The sequence below is a fragment of the Gigantopelta aegis genome, chromosome 14 (genome assembly GCF_016097555.1).
Source record: "Gigantopelta aegis isolate Gae_Host chromosome 14, Gae_host_genome, whole genome shotgun sequence".
NCBI classification, from domain to species: Eukaryota; Metazoa; Mollusca; class Gastropoda; order Neomphalida; family Peltospiridae; genus Gigantopelta; species Gigantopelta aegis.
Genome location: NC_054712.1, coordinates 6,349,338 through 6,374,946, shown reverse-complemented (window position 1 = coordinate 6,374,946; position 25,609 = coordinate 6,349,338). Strand labels below are relative to the sequence as shown.

The window sequence follows — 25,609 nt, the reverse complement described above, 5'->3', positions numbered from 1 at the left end:
TTCATCCATCCATTCATCTATCCATCCATCCATCCATCCATTATGTTCATCCATCCATCCATCCATCCATTATGTTCATCCATACATCCATCCATTATGTTCATCCATCCATCCATCCATCCCACAACCGAATTGTGTTAAGGGGCCTAATACATATAGACAAAATCATCATGTTTATGTACATGTAAAGATGACTGTTTGATTTCAGGAGGCATGTTGTGTTGTAAACACATAAATGTGTAAAACATTTGACTGTTGCAGGTGTTGCCAAGCTGTATGGTTATTGGATTGTCATCAACTACAGGGAAGTGTAACACATTTTACTGTTTGTTGCAGGTGTTGCCAAGCTGTGTGGTTACTGGATTGTCATCAACTACAGGGAAGTGTAACACATTTTACTGTTCGTTGCAGGTGTTGCCAAGCTGTGTGGTTACTGGATTGTCATCAACTACAGAGAAGTGTAACACATTTTACTGTTTGTTGCAGGTGTTGCCAAGCTGTATGGTTACAGGTGTTGCCAAGCTGTGTGGTTATTGGATTGTCATCAACTACAGAGAAGTGTAACACATTTTACTGTTTGTTGCAGGTGTTGCCAAGCTGTGTGGTTACTGGATTGTCATCAACTACAGAGAAGTGTAACACATTTTACTGTTTGTTACAGGTGTTGCCAAGCTGTGTGGTTACTGGATTGTCATCAACTACAGGGAAGTGTAACACATTTTACTGTTTGTTGCAGGTGTTGCCAAGCTGTGTGGTTACTGGATTGTCATCAACTACAGGGAAGTGTAACACATTTTACTGTTTGTTGCAGGTGTTGCCAAGCTGTGTGGTTACAGGTGTTGCCAAGCTGTGTGGTTACTGGATTGTCATCAACTACAGGGAAGTGTAACACATTTTACTGTTTGTTGCAGGTGTTGCCAAGCTGTGTGGTTACAGGTGTTGTCAAGCTGTGTGGTTACTGGATTGTCATCAACTACAGAGAAGTGTAACACATTTTACTGTGTGTTGCCAAGCTGTGTGGTTACAGGTGTTGCCAAGCTGTGTGGTTACTGGATTGTCATCAACTACAGAGAAGTGTAACACATTTTACTGTTTGTTGCAGGTGTTGCCAAGCTGTGTGGTTACTGGATTGTCATCAACTACAGAGAAGTGTAACACATTTTACTGTTTGTTGCAGGTGTTGCCAAGCTGTGTGGTTACTGGATTGTCATCAACTACTGGGAAGTGTAACACATTTTACTGTTTGTTGCAGGTGTTGCCAAGCTGTATGGTTACTGGATTGTCATCAACTACAGGGAAGTGTAACACATTTTACTGTTTGTTGCAGGTGTTGCCAAGCTATGTGGTTACTGGATTGTCATCAACTACTGGGAAGTGTAACACATTTTACTGTTTGTTGCAGGTGTTGCCAAGCTGTATGGTTACTGGATTGTCATCAACTACAGGGAAGCCTACAACATGTTCGCGTGCAATGGAATCTTGTTCAATCATGAAAGTCCCAGAAGAGGTAAACATTATATAGTGAAACTCCTCTAAACCAGACACTCATGGGATTAAGTACAAAATCCTGTTTTCAGGGTATCCAGTTTAGAGAGGTTGTTTCCTGTACTGATACTTAAAAAGGGACAATGCAACAATATAATTTTTATCTAGTGGCTAAACAATTCATATCAGCAATTCATATCACAAGAACGACAATTGCAGTCAGTTCAAACCCTATACAGGGAACATTTTGTTTTCAAGATTTTGATAGTGATGTTTCTAGTAAATTGAAACTAGTTAATAGCAACAACATGTACTGTTTAAGGCTTTAAAATTGCGTAGCGATCTCTGAAATCTGTGTAGCGATTATGATGTGATACTGAACATAATGTTCCTTGCTTTACTTTTTCACTGCATATATAGAGAATAGCTAGTTAATGATGTAGGATATCTGTTTTATCCTTTGAAGGTAATAATGGGAAATTTCTCATTTGTCCTGAACAGGATAAAGCCAATATCCTACGTCATTAACTAGTTGTCATCTTTATCCTTTATCTTTATCCTGTAGACCATAAAAATTAAGGGGAATAGCTATTATTTCTGTTATTTCAGCAACATTGTATGGTGACCTAGAGGTCAAATGAGCGATTTTGTAATAATGGTAGCCGCATTCCCATGGCTAGTGATATTCAATGTTGGGCTAGTAAATAACTACTGTTGTCATGCCCGATGGCTAGTGAAAACAAAGAGTCAAATGTTGCAGTTAAGTCTATTTTGTAAATATGAATATCCTGCCCCCACCCCACCCTCAGTGTTAGTGCTTTTAAGTTCCATCTCCCTGTTTGGGTGACATATATGATTATTACTATCAAAGTAAAGTAGGGCTAGTGAATTTTTAATTGTGGCTAGTAAATCTTTTTAATCACTGATCCCATGACTAGTGGATTTAATAAGAATTCTAGAAGCCCTGAGATATGCGTGTGATGTCGTAATCTGCTAGTATACGCCCTGAGATATGCGTGTGACGTCGTAATCTGCTAGTATACACCCTGAGATATGCGTGTGACGTCGTAATCTGCTAGTATACGCCCTGAGATATGCGTGTGACGTCGTAATCTGCTAGTATACGCCCTGAGATATGCGTGTGACGTAATCTGCTAGTATACGTTTATGACTTTATTTTAATCAGTCATCATAATCGGCCAGTAAAAACACTCCATAATTATATGTGTGATGTGCCAGGTTCCGATTTTGTGATTGGTTCCTAAAATTGAGGAAGTTCATGGCAATCGCTTCTGCAGTCCTATCGGCCTCCCTAAAAGTCGGAGAATATATAATCTACCGTTAATTTGGTTTACTGTAAGAGTTATGGGTGGGGTGGGGGGAGAAATAGTATCAAGAGTAATGCAAAGTAGAAACGGTGGCTGCAGGATATATAGATATAGATAGATAGATATAGATATAGATATAGATAATTCGTAACCAGCAGGTGATTATTTAGTGATACATTCCGTTTCAGGTGGGGGGCAGGACCTAGCCCAGTGTTAAAGCGCTCGCTTGATGCGAGGTCGGTTCAGGATCGATCCCCGTCAGTGGGCTTATTGGGCTATTTCTCGCTCCAACCAGTGCACCACGACTGGTACATCAAAGGCTGTGGTATGTGCTATCCTGTCTATAGGATGGTGCATATAAAAGATCCCTTGCTGCTAATCGAAAAGAGTAGCCTATGAAGTGGCAACAGCAGGTTTCCTTCCTCAGTATCTGTGTGGTCTTTAACCATATGTCCGATGCCATATAACCGTTAATAAAATGTGTTCAGTGCGTCGTTAAATAAAACATTTCCTTCCTTCCTTCCTTCCTTCCATTTCAGGTGAGACGTTTGTGACGCGGAAAATCACGCGGGCGGTGGCGAAGATTTTGCTGAAGCAGCAGGAGGAACTGGAGTTGGGCAACCTCGACGCTAAGAGAGACTGGGGCCACGCCAAGGACTACATCGAGGTAGGCACAGCTACACAGTGACCTTTCAAAACCAGTTACAGTTAAAGTGGCTTGTGTTTAACATCTTTGCTGAGTCAGCAATAATGCCGACACAGCAGTCTTGTTGGTTTGTGTGCTAATCAATAATGCTGACACACCAGTCTTGTTGGTTTGTGTGCTAAGCATAAATGCATTTAAAGGAAACATGTCACGTAAACCATATTTGGCACCAACCATGTACAATTAATTATAAATTGAATCACCTAAAAAAACAAATTATAAAAAATAAATTACTTAAAATATCTCCATAAAAGAACCCCAGATACGAGCTCTTAGCGGAAATTGCCGATCTTTAATGAGCAGGGCAATCACGAGGTCCGTGACGTCAGAGACGCGTCGCTTGATCTGAAGCCTTACACTTAAAAGCATTAGTCCGTACCACTCATAAAGAATCTAAGACTTGCACAGCTTACCAAAACAATGAGTGTTCGTTCGCAAAACGTTTTGCCGTATCAATATGAGCTGTTAGTAAATGAAGAAAGACACACATTTACTTACAACAGTGATACTGAAGACAAAACGGATAGCGAGTCGGAGGGTGGAGAAACTGATGGTGCCAGACCAGACCGGTCGACCAATTTACAGCCCGGAGCCCGAAAGTAACCCGGAGACAAAACCAAAACTCTGATGCTAATGCCGAGGTGTATACTGTTCATATTTAGCATAAAGATACACCTCGATATGATGTATTTAAATATGTAAAAAATATAAATGTAGGACAAACATTTTTTTGTTTTTTTTAGAAAATATCGCATTTTTTATGTTCGGGCTGTACATAATGAAATCTGTATGCACAGTGTAAACAAACGCTCTAATTTACGACAAGGCGCTTCACTTTCATTAACCTGGCTTGTAAAACAACATAAATGACTTGAGAGTATAATCAACTTTTAAACTAAATATATTTCTATTTGCATCAATAGAACGAAATGGGGTTATAGTATTTTTCTCTCACATATTATTAGGCCTATTGCGTTAGAGTAAAAACGACACTCACGATACCCAAGTGATAATTTTCTTTTCTTTGGTACTACGTAATTGGTCAGTTTTGTAATTTTAGATGGGGAAAGTCTACTTAATCAAGGGTTTTACAGCATTATTTACAGTAATGAAGCAGGGCGGCTGATAATGTCCATTAACATTGTACTATAGTCGCGACAGGTTACGCCACAATACCCTGTGATCTTAAAAAAAACTGGCACGTATTTTGTACGTATGTCTAGACCGTGGTAATCACTTACCTGGTCGATACCCTGCATATACACCTGCCAATCAGGAATCACATGTGCAGGCCACGGAAAGAAAGGACCAATTAACTAAAACAACACTCCGATTCTCAAGTCAGCCCGTGAATGAAACATAATAGTTATTTCGACACCGACAGTAGTGGTTTATTTTGTATTGAACTTCGTGTTGCTTTGGGGCTTCGGGCGATGAGGAACGTTTGTGTGACGTATTCCGCCCGAAGATTAAAAACATTATTTAAAATTATTATTGTTTTCTACACGTTTTTTAAAAACATATTTAAATACATCGTACTGAGATGTATCCTCATGCCAAATCCCATGTTTGTATATGCCATATTTAATTACTTATTGACGTTTCCTTCTTCGGACGGTGAATACAGATTTTGTTATGTAGGCCTACAGCCCTAACATGAAAAATCTTTTTTTTTCCAAAAAAATAAATAAATAAAAAATTCTACATTTTTGTTTTAACATATATAAATACATCATGCTGAGGTGTATCTTTGTGCCAAATATGTACAATGTACACCTCGGCATTCGCAACCGAGTACTGTTTTTGTCTCCGGGTAACGTTCGGGCTCCGGGCTGTAAATAGGCCGACACCAAAGTACTATGCGGTGTTGGTGTCCAATCTTTTCTTTTGCGATAAAATACACGCGTCTTTCTTCGGATACAATCCTTTGGAAAACCATAAAAAAGACAATCCCGATCGTTTAAACTGTTTATTTTTACACCCAAAGGCCGCGCAGTACGGCACTGTTGGACTGAAAAGCTCGTAAGCCCCTTACTCCATATATAAACAGTTAACAACAATGGAAGAGTACAGCGGCTCTGACGTCACTTCCCTTTTTTTCCGAACGCTCACGAAGAAATATGCATAAATCGTACTTTGATACTGATGAGCGTAATTTCTTCATTTTAAGTTAACTACACGTATTTTATTGTTATAAAGTTATTTGTATATTATTTTTATATCATTTTTCTTTTAAAATGAGCTATAATATGGTCTCGTGTCATGTTTCCTTTAATCCATTTTGGAATAACCACTGTGCATGAAGTTAAAGTTTATTTGACGACACCACTAGAGCACATTGATTAACTAATCTTTGACTATTGCAGGGTTTGTATAATTTGTATAAAATCCACTAGCCATGGGATTAGTGATTTAAAACATTTACTAGCCACGATTAAAAATTCACTAGCCATGGGATTAGTGATTTAAAACATTTACTAGCCACGATTAAAATCCACTAGCCATGGGATTAGTGATTTAAAACATTTACTAGCCACGATTAAAAATTCACAAGCCCTACTTTACTTTAAGTTAATACAACTGAATAATAATAATAATCAGATATGTAGAGTTTAAAAACATTAACATGTGGCGGTTGAACTGAGGGCAGGATATTTATATTTACAAAATAGACTTAACTACAATATTTGAGAAAAAAAAAATCACTAGCCATTGGGCATGGCAATAGTAGTTATTTACTAGCCCACCATTGAATATTACTAGCCATGGGAGTGGGGCTACCGTAATCTAGAAGCCCTGACTATTGGATGTCAAACAGGAGAGGGCCTAGTAAGTTGGCAAACTTGTGCCCAGTACTTGTGTTGTTTATGCAGTAAAATATGTTTTCAATCAAAACATTTGGTAATTCTGACACGTAGTCATCAGAAGAAAGCAGCTACATTTTTCCTAATGTAGCAAGGGATCTTTTGTATGCACTTATCCACAGACAGGAAAACACATACCATGGCCTTTGTGCTGATTGGAACAAGAGAAAACCCAATCAGGTGAATGGGTCCGCAGACCCTAGTTTCAACCCGTAAAAATGGACACAAAGTTTAGTTCACCTTTAAACTTGTAACACATTTGGATAAAGTTACAATAGAGGGAAACATGAGTCTGTGACGTTGAAATGGTGAAATACCCTTAAAAATAGACTAAACCGCAACGCTATAGCTATTACTTCTCAGAGGCACGTGCATTTTAAAAATTATGAAAAAAGCATCTTTTGATATTAATAACACCAGGATGACCAGAAACGCTTCGGATGTACGGAATTGGATAATCTAAAGGCTGTTACACACAAAGGCGACACGCCACAGCAACAGCATAGTAACAAGATTTTGTGGTGTAGTCTCATGTGCAAGACCAAAGTCATGCAACAAAATGTTGCCTGGCTGTGGCATGGCCACAGGCAACGTGTGTGTTACGGAATAGAACCAGTCCCTATTTCGTGCGACACGTAGCATTATTGCAGCCAATTAAAACACAGGGAAAAGTTCAGGGTCACTAAACATATAGTGTGGCTGTTCTTTCAGATGCAGATATTGCTAAACTGACCGAGTTGTATCAACATTAACAAAATCTATACAACATTTAAGTCTTCGCGAAAATCACGATCGAGACATACAGGACCATTAAACCTCACATGTAGGAACAACTTGGGATGGCGGTGTGTCGCGTACTATTACTAGGTCTCTATGACTACTTTTCGTGGTCTACTGCAGATAACAGTAAATCCTTGTCTGGATCATATCTTGCATGCAGATGCATACAGGACCATTAAACCTCACATGCAGGAACAGCTTGGGATGGCGGTGTGTCGCGTACTATTACTAGGTCTCTATGACTACTTTTCGTGGTCTACTGCAGATAACAGTAAATCCTTGTCTGGATCATATCTTGCTTGCAGATGCATACAGGACCATTAAACCTCACATGTAGGAACAACTTGGGATGGCGGTGTGTCGCGTACTATTACTAGGTCTCTATGACTACTTTTCGTGGTCTACTGCAGATAACAGTAAATCCTTGTCTGGATCATATCTTGCATGCAGATGCATACAGGACCATTAAACCTCACATGCAGTAACAGCTTGGGATGGCGGTGTGTCGCGTACTATTACTAGGTCTCTATGACTACTTTTCGTGGTCTACTGCAGATAACAGTAAATCCTTGTCTGGATCATATCTTGCATGCAGATGCATACAGGACCATTAAACCTCACATGCAGGAACAGCTTGGGATGGCGGTGTGTCGCGTACTATTACTAGGTCTCTATGACTACTTTTCGTGGTCTACTGCAGATAACAGTAAATCCTTGTCTGGATCATATCTTGCATGCAGATGCATACAGGACCATTAAACCTCACATGTAGGAACAACTTGGGATGGCGGTGTGTCGCGTACTATTACTAGGTCTCTATGACTACTTTTCGTGGTCTACTGCAGATAACAGTAAATCCTTGTCTGGATCATATCTTGCATGCAGATGCATACAGGACTATCAAACCTCACATGTAGGAACAACTTGGGATGGCGGTGTGTCGCGTACTATTACTAGGTCTCTATGAACTACTTTTCATGGTCTACTGCAGATAACAGTAAATCCTTGTCTGGATCATATCTTGCATGCAGATGCATACAGGACCATTAAACCTCACATGTAGGAACAGCTTGGGATGGTGGTGTGTCTCATACAATTATTAGGTCACTGTGATACAAATAAATCAAATAATTTGTCTATATTCTGAACATCATAGGAAAATCTTGTTTAGCCTTTGAAGAAGTCAGTCCAAACAAACTGTTCATCAATCCCATTGCAAAAATGTCACGTAATTAGAAATGATTAATACGCGTAACATATTCATTAATATCTCTGGTTTTCCATCAAACTCCTAATAGGCGTATCATGTACCACACTGATACTCTTGTTGATTATTGAAATGAGGCAATACTTAGATTTTATTGTTTAGATTATCCATTTCCGAATGGAAGTGTTTCTGGTCATCCTGGTGTTTGTAATGACACAAAATGTATTTTTCATATTACCAAAAACACACAAACCTCTGACAGTTAATGATCACCTCTAGTCTTTTCTTCTTTTTTTTTAAAGTTTTTTTTTTTCGTGTTTCAACGTCAAAGACTCTTGTTTCACTCTATTGTAACTTTGGGTGGGACGTTCCAGCCAGTGCACCACGGCTGGTATATCAAAGGCTGTGGTTTGTGCTATCCTGTCTGGAATGATGCATATAAAAGATCCCTAGCTGCTAATCAAAAAGAATAGCCTATGAAGTGGCGACAGCAAGGTTCTTCTCTCAATAGCTTTGTCGTCCGTAACCATATGTCCAATGTCATATAGCCATAAATAAAATGTGTTAAGTGCGTTGTTAAATAAAACATTTCCTTTCCTTTATCCAAATGTGTTACAGGTTTGTAGATTAACCAAACATTTTTCATGGGTTGAAACTAAGGTCTGTGACTTAAGGCACTGAATTTTGGAAAATTGAGGGAACTATATAAATTGCTTTTTTTATTTAAAAAAATTCTTTCTATATATATAGTTGCATGCGCAGTGGTAATTACCTAATGTTTGACATCCAACAACTGATGATTGATAAATCAATGTATTCTAGTGGTGTCGTTAAACAAACTTTAAACTTCATGCACAGTGGTTATTCCAAAATGGATTGAATCCATTTATGCTTAGCACACAAACCAACAAGACTGCTGTGTCAGCATTATTGCTGACTGAGCAAAGCTGTGACATTTCTTTTTTTGACACCGAGATGAGATTAAAGAAACATTTGTCAGTTCTTACATATTGATTACTAGGTATTAATATCAGTGTGAAAAACATCACTGAAGACTGCATCAACATCTGTTGTCACTTCCCACTGGCTGGAGACCAGATTCATTGATTTGTTATTGATACGCACCATGTTGCTGGTGATGATTGATGTTTATTGATGATAAAGCTGTTGCACACACATGTGTTGGTTGGTGTGCAGAGGTTGCACTAAGCTCAGTTGGTAGAGTGCTCATGTAAGGTGCACAGGTAATAGGATCAAACCTCCTTGGTGGATGCATCATTTTAATTTTTTTTATCCTGTTCCAACTAGTGCTCCATGACGTATATCAAAGGTTGTGGTTTGTGCTGTCCTGTCTGTGAGAAATGCATGTGAAAAATCCCTTGCTGCTAAAGACAGTTTGTCATAATAGCCAAATGTTTGACATCCAGTAGCCGATAATTAATTAATCAATAAGTAGTGTACCGGCCTCGGTGGCGTCATGGTTAGGCCATCGGTCTACAGGCTGGTAGGTACTGGGTTCAGATCCCAGTTGAGGCATGGGATTTTTAATCCAGATACCGACCCCCAAACCCTGAGTGAGTGCTCCGCAAGGCTCAATGGGTAGGTGTAAACCACTTGCACCGACCAGTGATCCATAACTGGTTCAACAAAGGCCATGGTTTGTGCTATCCTGCCTGTGGGAAGCGCAAATAAAAGATCCCTTGCTGCCTGTCATAAAAGAGTAGCCTATGTGGTGACTGGGTTTCCTCTAAAACAGTTTCAGAATGACCATATATTTGACGTCCAATAGCCAATGATACGATAAAAAATCAATGTGCTCTAGTGGCGTCGTTAAATAAAACAAACTTTACTTTAATCAATAAGTACATGTATGTAATCTAGTAGTGTCATTAGAAGAATAAAGAATTTATTATTATTATTATTATTATTATTATTATTATTATTAACCCCCCTCCTCCTCTAACTTTTTTAACATTGCACTAAAATCTTAAATTGGCCTCAGTCATAGAAACTAATTACAGGTATTTTCGATGTGTTTTTCTCATTCCAGCCAGTGCACCACAACTGGACAAAGGCCGTGGTATGTGCTTTCCTGTCTGTGGGAAAGTGCATATAAAAGATCCTTTGCTGCATTAGAAAAAATGTAGCTGTTTTTCTCTAATGACTACGTGTCAAAATTACCAAATGATTGACATCTAATAGCTGATGATCAATTAATCAATGTGCTCCAGTGTTTAAACGTTTTTCAATGTAGACATTTTTAAATATCTGTTCATAGTTAACATTTTCACGAATGTACAAACTATATGCGAGAAAGAAGAGGTTAATGCTAACATATACTTTTAAAATGAATAAAAATGTTGACAAAACATTTTCTTACAAGATCAGTATTATTGATGTAAATTTTTAGAATGTGGGGGGGGGGAGGAGGGGATTAAGCACACGAGCACAACCATCATTCTGTTCACATGTCATAAACTGTGCAACTTTAAATTGATGCAAAGCGCTAATTGGGTTATGTGGTAAACTGTTATATAATTAAAAGTTCCAACTTTCACAATTTGTAGTTGTAAAATTTGTCAAAAATTTCGAAACCAATGTTTTATATTTTAAAATATGTTGTTGTTTTACAAATAAAATAATTTTTATTACATTCCAAATATTCATGTATTCCACGAGTAGAACATTAGTAGTCAAACTGAAGAATATTATCTTATTGCAAAATGAGTTTGTTTACAAGACAGATGGAACAACAATGAAGTACAGAGTTTTATTACCTATATGGGTAGAGAGAAGTAGGGAAAGAAAAACATTTTTTCCCCTAGATATGTTTTGACATCGTAATCAGTGCTTCACTATAGGTGGTTAATTTAGTGTAAGAATAGTTTCCATGGTAGTTTTCATGTCAACAACTAACTTACGTCATCAGCGATACGTATGTCACAGCTATGACGCAACACTGTCTCTTGTTCTCAACTTGTAGACTTGTTTTCAACAACAGTATCGTTTGAAAATCTTCCACAAAATGATAAAGATTGATAATGGGTAATAAATAGAATAGCCAACTTGCTACTTGGCAGTGCCATTTATAGTGCACTCGTGAATTGATGTTGTTCACTCGTGAAAGATAAACAGTACTGGCTTGTAGCTCGGTGAGTATTCTATAAATAGTACAAGTGTATTAGGATTAGGTAACTGACTGATTACACAAATATTTTTCATGTAACTGAACAATCAGTTACCGAGTAAACATCATGGGAGCTAACTTCTGGTTATTTAAGATTTTAAAATATTATCCCCTGAGTTGCTTACTAAAGTCACTAAATAACTAATTATCAATTAAAATAATGTGCTAGGGTATCATTACATAAACTACCCATCACTTTTTCCATTCTACCTTGACTATTAAATAAAAGAAGTATGGGATACTGTGTTTTTTAAGGTACAGAAATCATGGCTTTTTAAAGGAAACCATGAAACAAGAGTTGCTTCCCCTAGATCATATACATAGAGTTTTACATTTGGTGGTTTAATCAATGGGTCAAAATGGAACCATCGTATGGGGTGGGTAAACTTCAGTGGGCTCAGCAATAGTCACATCATGGGTGGGGTGTGGAAGGAACAACAGTGGTGTCTTTAAACAAAACAAACTTTAGCTTTTTTGCTCTTGGTCCCCTCCCTAAATTGTTTACTAGGTCCACCCTTGCAGTGGTTAGTGCTGCCACTACCACCACCTACGTTTCATGCTTACAGTTATACACCTCACTGTTCAATAGATATAGCTGCCTACCTTTTTCTAGTGTATTAAAGGTCATGGTATGTGTTGTCCTGTATGTGGGAAAGTGCATATAAATGATCCCTTGTTGCTAATGCGTACATGTAACATGAAAAATTAATTATTACAAATTTTATGTAGACTTTGATTTTCTTTTGGTCATGATTAAAATGTGCATTGTTTTTGTAAATAATAGATTTCATGCATAAAAGATCATTGAAGTTTACATAAAGTTGAATTTAGAAAACATTAAAGTGTAATACATTTTAACACATTTTGTACAGAAAAAAAACATCACTTCTTATAGAGATATGAAACAAGGGCAGGCAGAATCCACCTGGGATTGAGGGGTGGGCTCAAAAGAGAAAAATTAAGACAGTTGAAAAAAATCTTATTTTGTACTTCAAGAAATGCTATAATTGAATAATCTTCACATATGTATATGTAACAGTTATTAGATGGTTTGTCAAAGTTGTGAATTTCACTAATGTAGGGTTCTCTGTTTGTTGAAGGGTGATGTTTACTAGAGTTGTATAGAGAAATGCATTTAACTTAAATTAATCATAATGTCGTTACAACTACTATTTACCCTTTTCAACTAAATTTGGTGGGAAGTTCCTTTGAATTTAAATTTGAATTTGGTCATTCTGACCAACCCCAACCAACCTCCCACCCTGTTACATCATCCAACTAAAGAACTCGTTTTTGATTGGCTGAACTTGTTGACCTTTGGTGTATCAGGTCAACTGAATGTTTTTACAGTCAGGGCTGTTCCAGGCATGGCTATATTTTGGTGGAAGTAAGTACATTTCTAGTGCTTCATAAGTCTTGATAGTATCAGGCCCTCAGATTTCACGGAAACCATTGTTTCTAGTACCTTGTCAGTAAAATCATGGAACTGAAATCGAAAATTATATATATATAATTATTTTTTAAAAACAGTTTTCGATGGGTTCCCATGATCACAAGGCACAGAACCGAAAAAGTGTTTTCCATGAAATTTGAAATCCTATGACATGTAGTATATGTTGTGGTGTTGGTATCAAGTATGGCAGTAGGTAGTGAATGGGGAGTGGTAGGGCGTAGGGACGATATTCCCCCTCTCCTCTCTGATCTTAACCAGTGGTGGTCTTAACCTAATGCTTACCCATTTTGGATATCTAATAAACCCAAAGGGCTTAAATTAATCATATTTAAATTAATATGTACGGTGATAATAAGTCAAGAAATAGAAATTAATAATTGATTTTGTCATACAGAGTATACCTGTAAATTGCTATTAATCCATATCACTTGTGTTTTTTCTCGTTAGTTACATGTAAGTTTTACAACACCTTGTTTTAATAGAAATGGTGTTTAATGGCTACTCATGTAGTATTCTCATGTGGACATATAGATCGGACTTTAAACTTTTAGACTTTTGTTCAAAAGTTTGTCGAAATTACTTTCTTTTTTTAATATTATTAAATAGTCCGATCCTCTCTTCTTTCTCTTATTTATTTTTGGACTGTCCTTCTAAAATGCTCCAAATTATATAATATTTATTCGACTGAGCAGTCAATTCTTTTTATTTTTGGCTTGTAACTTTTTTTTCTTTTTTTTTTATAAATTCTATTAACCTTTTTACTAATTGCTATTATCAAAATTCTGCCCATTTTTAACTCTACCCCCCCCCCCCCCCCCCCCCCCACCCCCCCACTCCCCACTTCCATCCCGAGTCAGGCCACCGATCTTATCTAATTTCTTTTTGACCACCCGATCTAATCTTGCGACCAAATTTAATGAGTAGTATTTTCTTTATTAATTATATTAATTAGAGATGCGCATCAAAATTTTAAAGGCCCACTATTTAATTTTTGGATGTAAATTTCAAAATTGTCTGCTTAATTTTTTTCTTTCCTGGGACAAGCCCCTGGCTATCCAGAGACAGGCCCCGGGACGGACATGCTCGAAACTCTAGTGGTATATGAGCATGTAAAAATTAATCGCACTCGCACTCAATATATTAACAAAACTGAAGTGTACCACACCCACCCTCCTGTAATCGAATCTGAAATTACTCCAAATAAAGCAACAACACCACTACCAAAGTAAAAGCAGGCTTTCTGCCAGAAGATAATCTGAGGGTATGTAATAAAAACAAAACTGATGATAACTGCCCACAAGGTGGTTAAGGGTTTGAAATCTTTTAAAAGTGGAGTCTGCATTCCATAGGCTTTGTCAAATTTTAAACAGCAGTTCTGATGCTGCAATATTTCTACAAAAAAAAAAAATGTATCCATTAATTTTCAAGATTTTAAGGTACATAATTTTATGTTTTGTACCCTCTGTCAGAAACCTCGTTAGGAGATAGACACGTGGTTTGCTCGGGGTGGGGGTGGGGGGGGGGTGGGGGGCAAACGTGTGATGTGATAACTTTGATATGGCACCCCTGCTAATGTGATACTATCTGTTTGTTACTGAAGCAGTCAGTGAATACATGTGTTCCTTGCAGGCGATGTGGCAGATGCTGCAGCAAGATGCCCCCGACGACTTCGTCATCTCCAGCAATGAAACGCACAGTGTCCGAGAATTTGTCGAGAAAGCTTTCAAAATAGCCAATATTGAAATTACGTAAGACTGTACTTTTTTTTAAAGTTTTTTTCAATGAGTTTTGAATTGTGTAACCGGTATTAAAGATATCCTTGTAGGTATGACAGATTCCTGGTTCTTAGAGAGTGTCTGGTGTTTAAATGTGTAGTTAATGTGTCATTAATGTGTAGTTAATGTGTCGTTAATGTGTCGTTAATGTGTCGTTAATGTATTTTCACAGAAATTAGCTTTGATGGTGGGCCCATTGGCCTATTTCTCATTCCAGCCAGTGCACCGCGACTGGTACATCAAAGGCTGTGGTACATGTATGTGTATGTAACAGATCCCTTGCTACTAGTGGAATAGCTGCTGATTAATAATTCAAAATGCCCTAGTGGTGGTGTTAAACAAAACAAACTTTAACTTTGTATATATATATTAACCCCCCACAAAAGCCCCAATAAACGTTTTTGTAATTAAGCATATGGTGTTCTGGGTTGTCATTAAAGACAAGTTTCCCTTGCTCTCCTTACCATAAACACCACCAATCATCATGGGGCCATAAGACTGATGACATTTACGAGTTGTTACAACCGCACACTGAGCTTATACATCATTGTACTGGCTCTGTTGGCAGTGGAACGAAAACACTAGCAAACCACTCCTGATGGTTTTTCTATTTTCTTTAACTTTAAAAAAAAATAAAAAAAATATTTAACCACCCTATCATTTTGGTCTGTGTATGTATGTATGTATGTTTTTCTGACATGGTTATGTAAGCGATTTTGTGTTCTGGCTTATTTGGCCGTCATGCTTGTTGACTCTGGAGTGAATTGGCACACTCCATGGTTCATTGGCAAACTGTGCTCACACGTGTTAGCTTGTGGAAGAGGGCTGTCCCCTCACCCCTTACACCGTTATGTACAGGTACTTGTTTATTCTGTGCAAGACCTGGTACCAGGCACTTTGATGCGGTGAATGCACGAGTTGGGGAGGGGGGAGGGGGAATGTAGCTGTTGGTATGGAGTAATGTTGGTTTCTGTCGTCTGCCCATGGCCGTCCATCATATTTATGGCCGTTTGTGATGGCCGTGGCAGTTCCTGGACACGGTTCATTATGATATTGTAAAGCCAGCAAATCTGCTTGACATGTGTGCATTTCAGACATTTAAAACACACATGTACGATCTGTTATATTTCTTTGTAGTGTTTTTCTTTCATTCATTCTTTTCATGCATTTGTGCATTCTGCTTGCCATTTGTCTTTTTTTTCCAAAATTATCTTTCTTTGTGTTAATCTTTAAACAAATTTGTTTCCGTAATGTAATATCTAGTTGCTATTCTATTGTTATCCATCCATCCATCCATCCATCCAAGCATGGATCAGTCCATCCAACCAGCACTTGGATCCCTCCCTGCATCCATCCATGGATCAATCCAAGATCCTTCCTTCCCTCCATCTACCCATCCATCCATGATCATGGATCATTCCATCAAAACAGTACACTTTGATCCTTCCCTCCCTCCATCCACCCATCCATCCATGTATCCAACCATCCATGCATCCCTCCCTTCCTCTCTCCATCCTTCCTCTTTTCCTTCATCCAATAGCAATGATGAATAAATCAATGTACTCTAGTGGTGTCGTTAAATAAAACAAATGCTAACTTTAACTATTCTTCATTCCTTCCATCCATCCATCCATCCATCCATCCATCCATCCATCCATCAGTTCATTCATCCATCCATCTATCCATCCATCCATCCATCCATCCACCCATCCATGCACCCATCCACCCACCCAGTATTGAAATTGTGAAGCTCAACATTTAATGTTTAATTTCAGGTGGGAGGGTGAAGGCGTGAACGAAGTAGGGAAGGATAAAGCTACGGGAACCGTCAGAATACGAGTGAACCCCAAATACTACCGACCTACAGAAGTTGTAAGTCTGACTTTAATTTATAATTGTATTACAGGGCTCAAACTTAATGATGGCACTGGCCGTCGTCGATATATAAATTGCCATGGGTCGAGAGCATCATCGAGCGTTACTGCCATCTATAAAACTCATCAATGACAGCAAAATTAATATATATGGTGTACATTATCTGCCGGTATTTGACTTTTGTACAATATATCTACATGCCACAAAATAACCTTTGAGTCATATTTATTTGCTGCAAAAGTAACTTTAAAAAACAATTGCCATAGGCAGGCTCAAAATTGCTGTCGGTGTACCGTTTCACCCATGGCAATTTAACCTTTAGACTACTGGATTAATTTTTAACAAAAACCACTTTGAGTGGGTACAGGTTTATAATTTTTACTCACATATATTCACTTAAATGTTTTATAAATACATGAAATAAAGTTCATATATGAATCGGTAAGTATTATTTTCGTGTCTTTTTTTTGTAATTTTTATTATTTTAGATCAGCTAATGGTGATTAAAATTAGGCAAAAAATCGAAAAAGCTGCGTTTACTTACGGGCATTTGTGGCCAGCTGTCCAGTATTTATGTCCATTATTCCCGATAACAGTGGTTTTCTGACCAGAATTTGTTTTTTAAACCCGAACTACGATTCATATTGCAATATTTGGTAATTTTCGTTGTTGGTAAATCGATCAAATTTATTATCAAATTAGCTGTCACAATCAGATATCGATCCGTGAAAATGACCGTGACGTGCCGCCATTGTTGTCAAGTGAAAATACTTGCCGAAAACCACTTTTTGAACTCAAAATTTCAAGGTATTTTCAATTGAAAAAATCAAAACAAAAGCCACCATTTTGAAAAAAAATCTTTTTTCTTTAATTATATTTCCGTTTCCGGTGAGTATCGTGTGCAAAACGGCGGGAAATATGAATTGGGGAATGCACTGTATACAGTGTACAGTATATCGACTGACGTGACGTCGGGCGAGATATCTCGCCTGCAGTACTCAGAAGGTTAAAACAAACAAATAGTGTATGTGACAAATGTTTAAGTTGGGAGTCCTGGTATTATAAATCTTCTTAGACTGTGATTAGTGTTAAACTTTGTGACAAGACAACTGGCCGTTAAGTGTATTAACTGTAGCTTCCTATGTGCTAAGGTGTTTTAAACATATTCCTTTTATTTTTGATGGGGGTGAGTAATATAACTTGTCAGGTTTCCCCACTCTCGTGGTATGTCAAAGATTAAAGAGTTTATATAAAATATTTGTTTCTATTTGTTCTCATGCTTAAGTAGTTTTGGATACACACACACACACACTCACACACCCCGCCCTTTAAAAAAATCCTGGATCCTTGCCTTATTTTACTTGTCACTTAGCAGAATACTTGTCATTGATCGGAGTTTTATCTTTAACAGAATGCTTGTCATTGACTGGGGGCAAGTAAAAATTTCAACCCCTGCAAAGCTTCAGCATTAAATAACAGATGCTGATCATTGTCTGGGGATGTTTGTATAAGTTAAGCAAATCTCTTTATCAGGATTGTGCAAAGGAAAACAATAACTCGGCAAGTATCTCTAAAAATATCTTATCTGCTTCACGCCATCGGACATTAGCTGGGAACTGAGAATGATGTATGACTGTAAACAATGTTAATTGCCCAAAGAGTTGACATTGTTGTTCAGAGTGCGGGGAAATGTTCTTGTAAAAGGCATATTACACAGTCGACAAAACGGTGATGTTTTTGCCAGTCTGTACTAAAGAAATGGTCGACAAAGACCGAGGCAGGTCATTTGTCATTTAAGGTTCATGAATTTATTTCAGCTTTTAATTTTGTTTTTAAATCCCTTTGTGATTTATACGTATAACAGACATTGTATGTACTATACTGTCTGCGGGAAAGTTCATATAAAAGATCCCTTGTTGCATTAATAGGAAAAATGTAGCGGGTTTCCTCTGATGACCGGCCTCGGTGGCGTCGTGGTTAGGCCATTGGTCTACAGGCTGGTAGGTACTGGGTTTGGATCCCAGTCGAGGCATGGGATTTTTAATCCAGATACCGACTCCAAACCCTGAGTGAGTGCTCCGCAAGGCTCAATGGGTAGGTGTAAACCACTTGCACCGACCAGTGATCCATAACTGGTTCAACAAAGGCCATGGTTTGTGCTATCCTGCCTGTGGGAAGGCAAATAAAAGATCTCTTGCTGCTAATCGGAAAGAGTAGCCCATGTAGTGGCGATAGCAGGTTTCCTCTCAAAATCTGTGTGATCCTTAACCATATGTCTGACACCATATAACCATAAATAAAATGTGTTGAGTGTGTCGTTAAATAAAACATTTCTTTCTTTCTTTTCCTCTGATGACTACAGAAACATTTTGTTACCTACATGTATGTATATTATATTAAACAACTATTTTAATGTCTACAACCTCAGGATAGATTTTGTTACCCACATATATTACATATGAGTAAATTTATTCACTGTCTGTTTTGTCTACAAACTCAGAATAGTGCCTTTAAAATTTGAAAATAAGTGGTTGGTTACAGAAGTGTAGAGGAAAAAGGCCCTGCAAACAGCAAAATCCCAGGATAGAAATGAAGAGTCCAAGGGAATAACCTATGCTGTCCAAACAGATAGTGTTATAATGGTCATGTATGTGAAGATCACAATGACACACTACATTTAAAACCTATAATTATGGTAGGTCATTAAAAGTTGTCAGTAAATTATGTTTTCTTAGGTATAAATATTCCATGATTGCAGAGTTGTAAACTTACAAAAAAAGAAGAGAGAAAAAGATCACCTTACTAAGAATGTGACATCACACGTTGTTCCTGTGGACCCTTCATATACATATCGGTTACGTTCTTGGTTTTTATCATTTCAGGAAATTCTTCACGGTGATTGCACAAAAGCTGAAAAAACTCTTGGCTGGAAAAGAAACTATACTTTTGATGTAAGTTTTTGTTCATTTTACATCTTATTATAATTATATATTTCATTTAATTGTATGATAATGCAAACAAAATGTATGTGTTGATTATTCTTCACTCAGAAAGAAAGCAAAATCTTGTAAACCCGTAATTTGATATAAAGCATTTGATAGGAAATAGGCCCATTTTCAAAGAACTGATTTGAACATTTTAAGCCATGTGTTTGGCTCTTGCGATGTTGGACCAGTCTATTGTTCCAAGGGAAAATGCCATTAGTTTGAGGTCAGGTTAAGTATTCATAAACAGAGAAAACAATCTAAGTGCTCTACAGACTCTGAAGAAGACCCCCCCCCCCCCCCCTTTTAAGATCCTTTGTTGTTACTCTGAAGAAGACCCCCCCCCCCCCCCCCCTTTAAGATCCTTTGTTGTTACTCTTCTGTAAATGTTGACTGTTTTAATTTCCCCTGACACTCTCGACCATGTTGGCTATGTGGTAATTCCCCATGTCACTCTCAACCAAGTTTCAGAATAACCATTTGTTAAGACATCTGATGACCCAATGTTGCCATTGTTGTAATTTCCTCAATCACTCTCGACCAAGTTTGAGAATAACCATTTGTTAAAACACCAGATAGACCACGGCTGCTCTTGATTAAAATGTGTGTTAAGCATTCCTTTCCTTTTTTTCTTCTTTCAGAAACTTGTACAGGAGATGGTGGAGGCGGATATAAAGCTGATGAAATCGAATCCAATGGCCTGATTTAGAAGATATATTTGTAGGTATTCACCATATCAGAATAGTTTGACTTGATAACAAAAATTCAGTTCTGTGAGATGATAACCGGTATATCAACCTGTAATTCCCCTGAATATCAATCTGTGTTAATCTCTTCTCAAAAATTCAGTTCTGTGAGATGATAACCGGTATATCAACCTGTAATTCCCCTGAATATTAATCTGTGTTAATCTCTTCTAAAAAATTCAGTTCTGTGAGATGATAACCGGTATATCAACCTGTAATTCCCCTGAATATCAATCTGTGTCAATCTCTTCTCAAAAAACTAAATTTCAGTTCTGTGAGATGATAACCGGTATATCAACCTGTAATTCCCCTGAATATCAATCTGTGTTAATCTCTTCTCAAAAATTCAGTTCTGTGAGATGATAACTGGTATATCAAGCTGTAATTCCCCTGAATATCAATCTGTGTTAATCTCTTCTCAAAAATTCAGTTCTGTGAGATGATAACCGGTATATCAAGCTGTAATTCCCCTGAATATCAATCTGTGTTAATCTCTTCTCAAAAATTCAGTTCTGTGAGATGATAACCGGTATATCAACGTGTAATTCCCCTGAATATCAATCTGTGTTAATCTCTTCTCAAAAATTCAGTTCTGTGAGATGATAACCGGTATATCAAGCTGTAATTCCCCTGAATATCAGTCTGTGTTAATCTCTTCTCAAAAAACTAAAATTCAGTTCTGTGAGATGATAACCGGTATATAAGCTGTAATTCCCCTGAATATCAATCTGTGTTAATCTCTTCTCAAAAATTCAGTTCTGTGAGATGATAACCGGTATATCAAGCTGTAATTCCCCTGAATATCAATCTGTGTTAATCTCTTCTCAAAAATTCAGTTCTGTGAGATGATAACCGGTATATCAAGCTGTAATTCCCCTGAATATCAATCTGTGTTAATCTCTTCTCAAAAATTCAGTTCTGTGAGATGATAACCGGTATATCAAGCTGTAATTCCCCTGAATATCAATCTGTGTTAATCTCTTCTCAAAAATTCAGTTCTGTGAGATGATAACCGGTATATCAAGCTGTAATTCCCCTGAATATCAATCTGTGTTAATCTCTTCTCAAAAATTCAGTTCTGTGAGATGATAACCGGTATATCAACCTGTAATTCCCCTGAATATCTGTGTTAATCTCTTCTCAAAAATTCAGTTCTGTGAGATGATAACCGGTATATCAACCTGTAATTCCCCTGAATATCAGTCTGTGTTAATCTCTTCTCAAAAATTCAGTTCTGTGAGATGATAACCGGTATATCAAGCTGTAATTCCCCTGAATATCAATCTGTGTTAATCTCTTCTCAAAAATTCAGTTCTGTGAGATGATAACCGGTATATCAACGTGTAATTCCCCTGAATATCAATCTGTGTTAATCTCTTCTCAAAAATTCAGTTCTGTGAGATGATAACCGGTATATCAAGCTGTAATTCCCCTGAATATCAGTCTGTGTTAATCTCTTCTCAAAAAACTAAAATTCAGTTCTGTGAGATGATAACCGGTATATCAAGCTGTAATTCCCCTGAATATCAATCTGTGTTAATCTCTTCTCAAAAATTCAGTTCTGTGAGATGATAACCGGTATATCAAGCTGTAATTCCCCTGAATATCAGTCTGTGTTAATCTCTTCTCAAAAATTCAGTTCTGTGAGATGATAACCGGTATATCAAGCTGTAATTCCCCTGAATATCAATCTGTGTTAATCTCTTCTCAAAAATTCAGTTCTGTGAGATGATAACCGGTATATCAAGCTGTAATTCCCCTGAATATCAATCTGTGTTAATCTCTTCTCAAAAATTCAGTTCTGTGAGATGATAACCGGTATATCAACCTGTAATTCCCCTGAATATCAATCTGTGTTAATCTCTTCTCAAAAATTCAGTTCTGTGAGATGATAACCGGTATATCAACCTGTAATTCCCCTGAATATCAGTCTGTGTTAATCTCTTCTCAAAAATTCAGTTCTGTGAGATGATAACCGGTATATCAAGCTGTAATTCCCCTGAATATCAATCTGTGTTAATCTCTTCTCAAAAATTCAGTTCTGTGAGATGATAACCGGTATATCAAGCTGTAATTCCCCTGAATATCAATCTGTGTTAATCTCTTCTCAAAAATTCAGTTCTGTGAGATGATAACCGGTATATCAAGCTGTAATTCCCCTGAATATCAATCTGTGTTAATCTCTTCTCAAAAATTCAGTTCTGTGAGATGATAACCGGTATATCAACCTGTAATTCCCCTGAATATCTGTGTTAATCTCTTCTCAAAAATTCAGTTCTGTGAGATGATAACCGGTATATCAACCTGTAATTCCCCTGAATATCAGTCTGTGTTAATCTCTTCTCAAAAATTCAGTTCTGTGAGATGATAACCGGTATATCAAGCTGTAATTCCCCTGAATATCAATCTGTGTTAATCTCTTCTCAAAAATTCAGTTCTGTGAGATGATAACCGGTATATCAACGTGTAATTCCCCTGAATATCAATCTGTGTTAATCTCTTCTCAAAAATTCAGTTCTGTGAGATGATAACCGGTATATCAAGCTGTAATTCCCCTGAATATCAGTCTGTGTTAATCTCTTCTCAAAAAACTAAAATTCAGTTCTGTGAGATGATAACCGGTATATCAAGCTGTAATTCCCCTGAATATCAATCTGTGTTAATCTCTTCTCAAAAATTCAGTTCTGTGAGATGATAACCGGTATATCAAGCTGTAATTCCCCTGAATATCAATCTGTGTTAATCTCTTCTCAAAAATTCAGTTCTGTGAGATGATAACCGGTATATCAAGCTGTAATTCCCCTGAATATCAATCTGTGTTAATCTCTTCTCAAAAATTCAGTTCTGTGAGATGATAACCGGTATATCAAGCTGTAATTCCCCTGAATATCAATCTGTGTTAATCTCTTCTCAAAAATTCAGTTCTGTGAGATGATAACCGGTATATCAACCTGTAATTCCCCTGAATATCAATCTGTGTTAATCTCTTCTCAAAAATTCAGTTCTGTGAGATGATAACCGGTATATCAACCTGTAATTCCCCTGAATATCAGTCTGTGTTAATCTCTTCTCAAAAATTCAGTTCTGTGAGATGATAACCGGTATATCAAGCTGTAATTCCCCTGAATATCAATCTGTGTTAATCTCTTCTCAAAAATTCAGTTCTGTGAGATGATAACCGGTATATCAACCTGTAATTCCCCTGAATATCAATCTGTGTTAATCTCTTCTCAAAAATTCAGTTCTGTGAGATGATAACCGGTATATCAACCTGTAATTCCCCTGAATATCAATCTGTGTTAATCTCTTCTCAAAAATTCAGTTCTGTGAGATGATAACCGGTATATCAAGCTGTAATTCCCCTGAATATCAATCTGTGTTAATCTCTTCTCAAAAATTCAGTTCTGTGAGATGATAACCGGTATATCAACCTGTAATTCCCCTGAATATCAATCTGTGTTAATCTCTTCTCAAAAATTCAGTTCTGTGAGATGATAACCGGTATATCAACCTGTAATTCCCCTGAATATCAATCTGTGTTAATCTCTTCTCAAAAATTCAGTTCTGTGAGATGATAACCGGTATATCAACCTGTAATTCCCCTGAATATCAGTCTGTGTTAATCTCTTCTCAAAAATTCAGTTCTGTGAGATGATAACCGGTATATCAACCTGTAATTCCCCTGAATATCAATCTGTGTCAATCTCTTCTCAAAAAACTACATTTATTGTATCAGCAGGGCTTCTAGAATGGTTTTTAAATCCAGTAGCCATGGGATCGGTGATTTAAAACATTTACTAGCCACGATTAAAAATTCACTAGCCCTACTTTACTTTACAATTTTACTAAATAATAGTATTAATCGAATATGTCACCTAAAGATGGAGACAGAGCTTAAAAACTCTAACATTGGAGGGTGGGGTGGGGGCAGGATACAAAATAGACTTAACTGCAACATTTGACTCAAAACAATTCACTAGATATTCAAGAATATGTGGCGTGGTGCATTTTTGAATGGAGATGACGTCAAACTCGAATGACGTCATTTTGGATGTCCTTACATCAAAATAAAGTTATGCCTGATGTTTTTTGTTTTCTGAACGCTGAACAGCTTTCAGTGTCAAATTGCCATTGAAATATTTTTATTTGACGACTATGAATGCATACATCAATCATGGAGTGTCACCCAAGTACGTTTGCTTAAATGTCAATAAACCTAGTGCCGTTATCAAATTCTTAAAGTATGTGATCTTAAAAAAATCACATACTTTGATTGCACTGAAAATGTAAGATATTATATAATAAATTTTAGTACATTCCAACTTAAGTGATTTTGTGTTACTTAAGTGAGCAATATTTCAAAACCTTGTGTTCAGTGGTAGGGTTCTAGCCTGAGGTGTGGTAGGTCCTAGGATCGATCACCCTTAGGTGGACCTATCAGGGGTTTTTCCTACATGTAGAGGATGACTTTTAACTCAGTTTATAGACTGCTAACATAAGGTTCTTGGGACGTAGGATCAAAGCTACTTTGCAGACCCACTTGTTTCTTATTTCCGTCCCAACCAGTTTCCCACAATTAGTATATCAAGGACCATGGTATGTGCGTCCTGTTACGGAAAGTGCACATAAAATAGCCTTTGCTATTAATGGAAAAATGTAGCCTGTTTCTTCTGAAGTGTCCGAATTAACAAAAGCTTGACATGTAATAGCCAACGTGCTCTAGTCGTAGTGTTACACAAAACAAACTTCTAACGTTTTTACCTATTGCTACCAGTGTCCCACAACTGGTAGACTAAATCCCAGATAGCGGAATTGTGTGCCCAGCACTGCTGCCATGAATTAATGTATAAGTAAATATACTCTTCAAAAGAAGAAACGCAAAACCACATTGTCGTAACATTTGGAGAATTGATTTAATTATTGAATGGTGAGTCCGATAATTACCAAATGTTGCAGGATTGTTCACAATTCACTCTAGTCCATTGTGAGTAAGTGATAGGACACACCACCAAGGTCAATGTCATCTGGAGTCAATACCGGGTGTGGCCTCCGCGTGTGTTGACAACTGCCTGGCACTGCCTGCCCATTGAAGCAACCAGAGTACGGATGACGTCCCGGGGGATGGTGGCCCACTCGGCCTGCAAGGCTGCTGCCAGCTCGGGCAGGGTCTGGGGCTGTGGTTGTCGCTGTCGGAGGCGTCGGTCCAACTCGTCCCATAG

General features: G+C 37.5%; 1 protein-coding gene across 2 annotated transcripts in view; it reads left to right on the top strand.

The window, feature by feature from the left end:
- Positions 1-25,609, top strand: part of LOC121388592 (GDP-mannose 4,6 dehydratase-like) — a 52,965-nt gene that overhangs the window by 24,283 nt on the left and 3,073 nt on the right. For both annotated transcript variants that reach the window (XM_041519995.1, XM_041519994.1), the window contains 6 exons: positions 1,403-1,507; positions 3,353-3,480; positions 14,640-14,758; positions 16,561-16,657; positions 19,543-19,611; positions 20,286-20,364. In XM_041519995.1, coding sequence (XP_041375929.1) covers positions 1,403-1,507; positions 3,353-3,480; positions 14,640-14,758; positions 16,561-16,657; positions 19,543-19,611; positions 20,286-20,348 — 581 coding nt within the window. In that variant the 3' untranslated portion in view covers positions 20,349-20,364. The remainder of the gene's footprint in view (positions 1-1,402; positions 1,508-3,352; positions 3,481-14,639; positions 14,759-16,560; positions 16,658-19,542; positions 19,612-20,285; positions 20,365-25,609) is intronic.